The sequence below is a fragment of the Mus caroli genome, chromosome 7 (assembly GCF_900094665.2).
Source record: "Mus caroli chromosome 7, CAROLI_EIJ_v1.1, whole genome shotgun sequence".
In the NCBI taxonomy this organism is placed as follows: domain Eukaryota; kingdom Metazoa; phylum Chordata; class Mammalia; order Rodentia; family Muridae; genus Mus; species Mus caroli.
Window position 1 is genome coordinate 101314883 of NC_034576.1, and position 10832 is coordinate 101325714.

The following is a 10832-nucleotide window of genomic DNA, read 5'->3' on the forward strand; positions in this document are numbered from 1 at the left end:
AAGTAAATACCACTCTTCTTATATTCTTTAGTACTTAACACTAAATTTATACCATGGATCACAACACTTAAGAACTAAAAGCAGAATTTACGAGGAACATAAATAACAAAAAAATAAGACTGAGAATCTTAATTACACTCCTATATTAATGTTAAGTAATAAGAGCCTCTTGCATATCTTAACTTCTAAAAATAAAACAAAATTACTTTAAATGTAGAAAGCAAAAGAGTTAAGCAGAACATTTTCTGAGAAATCACAAGATATAAAAATGGATGGAGACAAAGCACCAAGGAATCCCTTTCACTAAAGTTGTCGGATGACTTCAAGCTCCACCCAAGCTGAGATAAAGGAGTCAACAGGTTTAAGGCAGCGGCTATATCTATCACTAGTCCCCACTTACACGTTGAGGTGTCTTGCTCATATCTCTTTCTTCCGATGATGCCACTCTACATCCTGATACTCAGCTGCACCAGCTCTTCTTTCTTTCGCCTATGTCAAAGGACCTCCCACCCGGTAACTCTCTGCCTGAAACCCTCTGATTGGCTTATACCACAGAGACTAATTTTTCCCATTTTCTATAGCAGCAAGCACACAACTAGAATAGGGCCTCTAAGTACCCAACAAACTGTTCTTCAATTTGAGAGTGAGAAGAAGTAAACCCTACAAATTGAGATTTCAAGTCCCAGCACCCAAACTCTCAGGACAAATTACCTAAGGACTTTTGAGAGCTCTCCAAGAAGATCTTTCTTTTCCTTGGTGAGGTCCCCTTGTGCCCGAAGTGCACTGATAACTCCAGCATATGCCTCCAGTTCTAGAAAAAGAAAATCATTTTATCAAGATAGGCCTTTAATTTTGAATAATGTGGCTCTGCACTATTAAGATTTAGAGCAAGAAATCCCAAATCAACCAAATGCAAAATTTAAAATTCCTTTAAAAAATGTTATCAACTAAAAAACCTTAAGTGTCAAGTTCATCATTTATATTGCTCTGTTATAAAATGTCTCATGGAAGCTGAGAGTATAAAATGCTTAGGAAGGAAAATCTCTAACACATTACTGAAGAATATTTAATCTAGCCAAACATGATAGATCTTTACATCTACAAAAACTACCATCCAAGCAAATAAAACACAAAAATCTGCCATCCAAATAACTAATTAGTCTAGTGATACATGCCAGCACTCACAAGGCTGAGGTAGAAAGGTGGAGAGTTCGAAGACAGCCTGAGATATATAGTAAGAAACTGACTCAAAGAAATATAGGTAGGAGAGATGATGGCACCTTAGTTTGATCCCTAAAATCTACTTAATAAACTCAAAGAGAAAGCTGAGAGGAGGTGGCACATTCATTAATCCCAGCACTCAGGAGGCAGAGGTAGTCTCAGATTTCTGAGTTCAAGGTGAGCCTGGTCTACAGAGTGAGTTCTGGGACAGCCAGGGCTATACAGTGAAACCGTGTCTTGAAAAACCAAAAGATAAAAAGGAAAAAGGAAAAGGGAAAAAAAAAAAAGCAGATATGGTAGTATATAGTTATATACAGTTATCACCCCGGTGTTGAAAGAAACAGCGACAGGAGGACCCCTTAGGCTTGCCAGCCACTAAGCCAGCCCAATCTACTAAACTGAACAAGCTCTAGGAAGACTTACCTAAAAAACAGAATTTTTTTTTTAATTAGGTAGATGATGCCTGAGGAACAACATTTGAGGTTGTTCTTGTGAAGGAATATACAAATAAACACACATGCACACGCATGCATAAGATACAAACAGAAACTAGTAAATGTGGGCTAACTAATGAGACAATACATCTGCAGATTTCAAACTACACAATATGTAAACAGTAATCTCACTTGATTCATAGCATCCACAATTCTGTCAAAAGGAGGCATAAAGAGATAAAGAGATGGCTCAGCAGTTAAGAGTACTTGCTGCTCTTTCATAGGACCTAGGTTCAAATACCAATACATACATAGTGGTTCCCTGAAAACCAACACTCTCTTCTGGCTTCCCTGATCCCCATGCACATACGGTGCACAAACACACACTTGGGCAAAGCATCCATACATATAAAATAAAAATAAGGAAATCTTTTTTTTTTTTAAGGAAGCCTTATATAGAAGAAAGGGCTGAGTAAATGAAGCAGAAATGTCTAATTCCACTGAAATAGCCTGAGTGTGAACATTCTGTGTGTCGAGTGTGTACTGAACACTATGCAGACACCACATGGAGTGTCAAAAGACAATGCTCCGATTCTCCAAAGGCAAAAACTCAGTTCCAAGAAATACATTTCAGCTATGATCAGAGCCAGCCAAGATTACAAAAATGGTACTAGGAATAACCATCTTAGAATTCACTATATTAAATGTCTATGTTCCTATGAAATATTCTATTCAACAAATCAGTGTTGAGTCCTAATACACATATACTGAAAAGTGATAAGTTCTGTCCTCAAGTATTTAATTGCAAATGTCTTTAGGCAATTATGATGGTTTACATATAGTGATAGAGCAGCAGGCAAAAACACATCATCTGGTTTGGAAAAACAAGCTTTAATCAGGAAAAGAAGTGTCTCTGTAGACAGCGGAGGGATGAACTCCTGCAAAAGGAATAGAGAGCAAAAGAACTGAAAAGATTCCTCATTACTTCAGGAGCTTCCCGTAACAATAACTACTCGTAAGAGCTTTTACAGCAAAGGCAGCAGTGAAATTATCTGTAGTGAATAGTCAGTAATTCAAACCAAACTACTAGCAGAATATAGACAGAGTGCCAGGGAAACTATTTAAATATTTGTAGATATAAAGCAAAGTCCCTATCCTCAAAATGATTAAAAGCAAAGTCTAAAAAGGATATGTGTATGTTAGATAGATGACTGATAAGTAGGCATATATTATGAAGGTTTTACTTCACACATGTAAGAGAACAGAGTAAAAGGGAAACAGAAGTAATCTGTGGTCTGACTAAGAAAACCCTTTAATCCTAACCGAAAGAGTTATTTGCTAAAACCCAGTAACTGACTGTAGAGAGTCTGCAGAGTGCTTGAGAATGGCAATGCCATAACAACAAACAAAAGATCAGAAGGAAAAGGTGGCTTGAGAAAAAGACAAACGATTTGCATTTCAGGTTTACTGTATGTTTCTGAGACATGAAGCTAGTTTTGAGACTAACTTTAAATCCTGATCCTTTCGCCTCCACCTCCTTAGTGCTGAGATGAGATATGTGTGTCCATGCCTGACTTAAAAACACACGATTACAAAGAAAGCATCCTAACTGAGGAAATATGACAAGCAGAGCTGGACAAGATGTCGCAGCAGGTAAAGGAACTCACCACCAAGCACTGTAGTCTAAGTTCAATCCCTAGGATCCACATAGAAGGAAGAGACCTTGAATCCTGCACACTGTGGCCTGACTTCCACGCATGCCCCATAGCATGTGTGCAAGATCTTGCGTGCATAGGCATACACACAAATTAAATAAATACAAATTTATTTAAAATGTAGCATCTTTTTTTTCGTTTTAGACAGGGTCTTACCATGTAGCCCTGGCTGACCTGGAACTTTCTATGTAGAGTAGGCTGGCCTTGAACTCAGAACCACCTGCCTCTGCCTCTTGAGTGCTGGGATTAAAGGCAGGTGTCACCACACCTGGTTAAAATGCAGTAAAAAATTTTAATATAACAAATATTTCTGACATTTCAAGTTTTATTTGAAGCCGAACTAAAAAGCCATGCACAAACGTAGGAGGTGGCAACACACAAGCCTGCGGCTCTGAAAGCATTCCCTCAGCCCCACAGCATCCCCGCAAGCAGGTCAGTCACCGTTAGAACCTTTACTTCCTTCCAAGCTTCCTTTCAGACTTGTTGGCAAATATGTTTATGAGTATCCTGAGATAGCTTAAACTCAATCTAGTTCCTGGTGCTATTTTTTGGCAATATTTTATTGTAGGGTTAATTCCAGTGACAGAATGTATAATGAAGCTGGGCAGTGGTGGCACTAGCCTGGTCTACAGTGCAAGTTCCAGGACAACCAAGGCTACATAGAGAAACTATGTCTCAAAAACAAAAAAGAAAAAAAAAAAAAAGAGTATAATAAAATGAAAACAAACATGAAAGCCACAGAAAACAGAAGATGTATCACACTACTTTTATAAAACTCTAAAATAGGCGCTTTTAAACAAATCAGCTACTCAATTATACTTTAGTCATAAAGCCCACACAAGTCAGTTAAGTTACAGCTCAAGAAGCAAGGGAGGGACAGCTAAGGAGTAGCAAGCATTTGCCTGCTACTGGTACCTTAAGTATATCATAAGTGGCCTAGCCCAATTTCCTTTTTTAAATGTATATAAATATTTTGCTTGAATGTTTGCCTATACACAACGTGTGTGCCTGTTGCCAGGAAAGCACAGATCCCCAGAGCTGCCATGTGGGTGCTGAAAACTGAACCTGGGTCCTCTAAAAGAGCAGCCATCTCTCTAGTTCCCTAATTTCCTGATAATTTAAACATTTGACATCTCAGATTGAAACAATTTATAGTTGTTTCTAAAGAGACAAAGTTTTAAGCTAAGGACACTTTTAAAAAATTGTGTGTGTGTGTGTGTGTTTATGTGTGTGATGGAGGGAGGGAGGGAGGGAGAGAGAGAGAGAGAGAGAGAGAGAGAGAGAGAGAGAGAGAGAGAGAGAGAGAATGCAGCTGCCAAAAGAGGCCAGAAGAGGGCATGAGGTACTTGGCACTGGAGTTACAAGTAGTTGTGACCCACTTGACCTAACTGTAGAGTTCTGGGAGCCCTTAAGCTAATGGGTAAGACCTCTTTGGAGTAGGATATCAGATATCCTACATATCAACTTTACATTATGATTTGTAACAGTAGCAAACTTTTAGCTATAAGGTAGCAATGATTCTTTTATGGTTCCAGGGATCACCACAGCATGAGGAACTCTATTAAAGGGTGAGAGCATTAGGAAGGTTGAGAGCCACTGCTCTAAGCTAACAATTCTTACAGAGGGTATCTTCTCTAGACTCTGAACCTCAAAGACATGATAGTAACCCAATAGGTGAAAGAAGTCTTTAGTCAAAATGCTGTCAAGGTCCACCTTCATAAGTGTCACCAGAGATGGCAGTGCACAGGTTGTGGCTATTTTCTTTAGTACAGAAGCAGCACCTAGCATCTCCCACACAGTCTACCTAAAACTACACACATATTTATTACTAGTTATTTATTACTTTAAAATGTTTTATGCTCATTTTTTCATGAACCCTAAGTCTTTATTTCTTCAGTTTCTTCTAGGGTATCTTTTTTTCTGTGCAACCTCCTCTTCTAAGCTAGGAACAATCTGATTCTCTCCAGTGATGGTCAATCAGATGTTTGGGGCAAAGGGAACCCTGATATAGAACTCAATCTGACCCTAACTTCTGTAAGTCCCCTGGCACATCTTGGGTAGTTCACCTGTTTATCTGAATGCAGTTAGTAACTGAGAATCTACATGTAAATCCAAGGGTTAAGAATTACTCTCTATATTTGAAGTGATGTACAGAAAACAAAAGAAAGCTAGCACTCTCTTTGAGCTCTTGAAGCTGCAACTAGACCCACTGCTTGTCCTGGGCATACGTATTAGCCCCATCGTGGTAACAACACAATGGCACACATTGCTTTTATAAAGTGGCATCTTGTGGGTGGCTGGTAGCTTTTCAGATATAACCTTGATAGCCTGAGCAGTTTCATGGGCATTCATTCTTGATCACCAAAACTTTAACCTCTTGATGTGGGTGATTTTATAGGGTCTTATGGTCAAGCCATTTTTATACATTACTCAAATCACTTCTGGGAAAAGCTAGAGATAAAATTAGATTTAAAGGTTACTAATTTTATATTTAAACATAAACCCTTGATTTAAGGCTCCCAAAACCCAGAAACTTCAGTCCAATCTACTGTCTTTGGGATCTATTTATCTAGTATTTTTAACTCTGAGAGAAATGGAGTTCAACTTTATAACCAACAGCAGGTTACATTAGTGCATGTGTATAGCCAAATACCTTCAAAATAGTGATACAAGTTTACATGCAAGCTTAAAAGATTGTCTCCCTCAAAGTACACTCTTCAGATAGCTAAAACAAGGTTACGTAGTTGGAAATCCGGAATGGGATATTAGCAGCCGATACACAAAAGCTACAATTTTATCTGATCTACATAAAAGAATTTTGCAAAGATTTCCTCTGAAGGAAAACATTAGTGGCCTACAAATACATCTGAAAGTAACTGCTTTAAACACTATATTATCAGATGTAAGCCACAATGAGAGGCTTTTTATTTAATTAATATTCATTACCAAGACACTGATGATCCCTTCCAAATTATCTGTCACCTCTTTCATTGAGTACAGTGCCTCAGGCTACAGTAATAAATAAACCAGGGCCCTTATAATCTAAAACAGCATATTCATGAATATTCATTTGAAACCAAAGATTCAAATGATGAGAGTAAATCTTTTTCCCAATATACCCAAGAATGGCACGTGGCTAATGCCACTCTCCACACATGGGGATGACATTAGTTCCTTGCACAAACATATGCTTTAGCATTAGGGCTTGGTTTTCTCCCTAAATACTTGTTGAAAAGAGCTGCTATAGGGGAAAAAAGAAGCATTAGTCAAATTTATATATAATGGGTATCTTATCAATTACAGTAAGAAATAATTGGGAAACTAGGCAGCTTGACTTAACTTAGAATCCAGAAAAGGCATGTTTCTCACATACTCAGTTAGTAGTATCCCAATATAAGTAAAACACAAAAAAAATTACGTAGAGCAGCAGCTTTCAACCTTTGACCACAACTCCTTTAGAGGTCAAATGACCCTTTACAGGGGTTACCTAAGACACAGATATTTACATTAAAATTCATAACAGTAGCAAAATTACAGTTATGAAGTAGCATTGCAATACTTATATGGTAAGGGGGCGGGGAGCATCACCAAAAACTAAAGAACTTCATAAAAGTGTCACAGGATAGGAAGGTTGAGAAGCACAATGCTAGAAGTCAAATACTGACTGCATGACTTAATGGGAGTACTGCCTCATGTCTAAACTTCCTATGTAAAAAGGGGACCAAAACCAAACCAAAGCAATCCACCTTTGGGGTTTGAGTGTTACGTGAGATGTATAATGAGAAGGCTTCCCATTTGCCATGGCTCCTTATGTCATAATTCCTCCATCTCATGTACAAATCATTCTAGGTCCTGAGGAAACAGTGAGAAAGATGAGGACTATGCCACCAACAGCCATGACCCACGCAGAAAAAGAAAAGGTCACAGAGAAATATAAAATATCAAAAATAAAACGGGCAGGCAGGGCCAAGCACACCTGTGGTCCCAGCACACGGGAAGCTAAGGGAAGAGACCGACAGGATTCTGAAGACAGCCTGGGCTACAGAGTGAGAACCTGGCTTAGAACAAAAGCAACAAAAAGCATACCCAATTTTCGAAGAATCCGTTTGCATTCATCCCTGCTGAGATCCAAAAGGGTTGGCCACACAACAGGCATTGCTGCTTCTGTCTGGTAGCCCCAAAGAGCTTGTCCTCCCTATCAGAAGAAAAACAAATCCCATTACCAATGTATACGCAAGGATATAGAAAGCCTTCGACTGGCTACAAAGTAAGATTGAAAAGAGAACTCATACCACTTTCATCCCACACTCCAGCTCCTGACAAAGGAAAGAAACCACCATTTGAGAGCACAATGACCCAGCTCATACTAACAGGGGAAAGAACAGGTTTTAAAGTCAAACACTTCTTGGTACCAGTTCCAGCTTTACAACATAATTAGTTGTTTCATCCTAGTGAATTGGCCTCTCTGAACCCAATTTGTATGCCTTTATTTAAAAAAAAAAAAAAAAGTAATCCCACCAAGTTTGTTTCAAGTATTATTTAGGAAACAGGGCAAGCCAAGTTCTGTCATAGTGGCTGGCATATGACTTGCCAAACAGACTCTACCACCTGTGCAACCTTGGACAAGTGATTTGACCTCTGCCAGTTTCCTTAATCATAAGTTAGGAGATAAAATAAGAAAACGGTGGAGCATGTCATTTGGATAAATGAAACTCAATAACTCTTTTCTCAAGTTTTGGCAGTAAAAAGAGTCATTTTCACCAGTTAGCAAAAGTTTAAAAGCCTAGAATTTCGCACTGTGAATCCCTTGGTCAAACAAAACTACACTACAGGTTGAGAACTCAGTAGATCTTCCTTAACATCTGTTAAACTGATAAATGGATGGTCAGCAGCAGAGTAGAATGAATGAATGAGCCAGCCTAAGAGTCAAACACTAAACCGATATGAGTCTTCAACTGCGTTCCAGGCTCTGGGCTGCTAACTCCAACTCTTGGCTTCAAGTGGAGCCCCCTTCCCCCTACTTCCCATAGTCCTCTGAGCTCAGAACCAACTCTGAGCGAGCCAAACTGGATGGCGCGCCCCAGCTGGCAGGATGACATAAAGAAAGGGGGTGGAGAGGAGGAAGGGGCAGAGCCAAAGGAATCCGCTCGCTCCCCAAGCCAGTCCCCGCCTCCCGGTAGAATCTCGGAGGCGGCCGGCGACCGCCCGAATCGGGTACCACGTCACGGCATCCCAAAGCATCCCCTCCAGGGAAACCCACGGCGGGGCCGCACAGCAAAGGAAAGCCGGGCAGCAGAAGCCGGAGCGTGCTCCGGGCACCCGGGTCGCACCGACTCGGTCCCCCACTCAAGTGTCAGCAGGCAGCCCGCCCCGCCCCCTCTCTAAACACGCACTCGCTCACAGCACCACAACAAGAGCAGCCCGCGCGGCTCCGAGCGGGTTCCAATGTCAAGCCCGCGCCCCCGTGGCCAGCAGCCAGTCTTGGGAACCCTGGCCAGCGTCCGCGCCTCGCGCACTCCTCAGCGGAGACGACAACGGAGAAAAAGCGGGGGCACGGGCAGACAGTCAGACAGCCCGGAGTCGCCCCGGGGCTCCTAGACCTCGACCTCCGGCGTCCCATCACCAGGCATGCCGGAGTCGCCCTCAGTCCACTTGAGGGAGCCCCGCGATCCCGTTAGGAAACAACGGAGGATGGGGCTGACCGACCCAAGCCGGGCTCCCCGTGCCTGGCCAAGCGCTCCCCTACCCTGGATAGCCTGCCAGCTTTTCCCAGGACCCTGCCTGAGAGACACCCACCTGCCCGGCCTTTCGGGGCTCATCTAAAAGGCTCCTCCGCCAAGACTAGGGGACACCAGGAATTAGGTTTGTTTGCGGTGCCTCAGAAGGGGCAAGATGGCGACAGATACCAGAGCGCAGGCGCAGGCGCGCGCGGCTCGCCGGGAGGTGTAGTTCGCCTTTCCCGCCTTTTGAGAAACGAGCACTCAAAAGCCTCCATTCGTCCTGTCCCTTTTCCTCTGCCTTTTGAAAGGAAAGGGCGGACAACGCGGGTCCTAGTGGGAGTTGTAGTCCGAGTCCAACCTCGCTCCTCTTTCTCTCGCTGCTTGCTGGTCTGCTTGCTGCGCAAGGAAGTCTGGGAGTGTAGTTCCTTTCGGCTTCTACATTACCCTCCAGTCTCCAGCTTCGCGCGCCTATCCTCCGGCCTTTCCCAGCCAATCAGCTGCTCTTTCGACTGTACGTGTGGCGTCACACGTAGCGGTTAATATGGCGTCCGTAATTGGAGCTGAGCTTCGACCTTTTCCCTCTAGCGAGGGTAGGGATGAAAAGAACACAGCTTGGTCCCTGATGCCCTGTTGAGGATTAAGATCTGGTTCCGTAGACGCTTGGGAGTAGTCATCAGCGTCTTCCAGCCACCCAAACGACAACTCAAGAAAGGTTATCCACTACGGAGAGAGAAGACCTCACAGTGGTCCGTACACCTTTCTCGGTGTTAACGAGTTGCAAGTGGAGGAAAGGAATCCGAGCGGTCTCAGCTTGGGGTTACGCCATGTACGAAGTAGGAGAGGTAGTGATATCGCGTGCAAAATCTGACAAAGGGACGAAGGGATTTACTTGAGGCACTACGACATGGTAGGTTCACCATCAGCCTTTGTTATTATTTAACCACACAATGTTGTGGAGGCCTTGTGCCCCTATTTTACAGATCTATAGGGACCCAATATGATCCAGGACCCAAACGATACAGGAACTCAAAGTTAGTTTCTAGTATTATAAATCCCATCGAATTTTGTTGTGTCCTCCCTCTAAATAAAGAACTCTGGTAGCATCGGATGCAATGAAAGTGCAAATCTTGAGGAATTGTTAGTGTGCAGCCTTCTGTTAGCAGATTCCCGTGAAAACTAGGGTAACCACTGGGAGGACATCTAGCTCAATGGCAGATTGCTTGTCAAGTATGTGCAATACCTGGAGACCTGAATCGGATTCCTAGCACTAAGGGATGTTAGGATGGACACACGAGAAAAACTACCCTGTGGGAATATTAAGATACACACGTGAATGAAAGTTTTTTTCCTAGTTCATTATGAATTACATTTATAATCTCAGCACTGTAGAAGTGGAAGAAGATGAGGAATGCAGGGTCAAACTGGACTGCAAGAGGCACTGAGACCAAAACAAGAAAAAAAAGTTTTTAAGTAAATTGTGAACTACTGCATAAATATGAGTCTACTCCTGCTCCTGAATGGAGCTGTAGGTTAGTCAGAAATAAAAAGGACCATTTCCTATACATCTCTCCTGGCCTTCTATCGCACCCTATTTTGAAGTCAGTTTCTTAAGAATACCTTACAAGGGGCCGGGCGTGGTGGCGCACGCCTTTGATCCCAGCACTCGGGAGGCAGAGGCAGGCGGATTTCTGAGTTCGAGGCCAGCCTGGTCTACAAAGTGAGTGCCAGGACAGCCAGGGCTA

The 10832-nt window shown here is 42.4% G+C and overlaps 1 protein-coding gene across 12 annotated transcripts in view; it reads right to left on the minus strand.

Moving 5' to 3' along the window:
- Positions 1-9273, minus strand: part of Emsy (EMSY transcriptional repressor, BRCA2 interacting) — a 65696-nt gene extending 56423 nt beyond the window's left edge. For all 12 annotated transcript variants that reach the window (XM_029479318.1, XM_021166922.2, XM_021166926.2 and 9 more), the window contains exons 1-3: positions 9167-9273; positions 7457-7565; positions 712-811 (exon numbers count right to left, since the gene is read on the minus strand). In XM_029479318.1, the coding sequence (XP_029335178.1) occupies positions 712-811; positions 7457-7526 (170 nt within the window). In that variant the 5' untranslated portion in view covers positions 7527-7565; positions 9167-9273. The remainder of the gene's footprint in view (positions 1-711; positions 812-7456; positions 7566-9166) is intronic.
- Positions 9274-10832: the final 1559 nt, after the last annotated feature.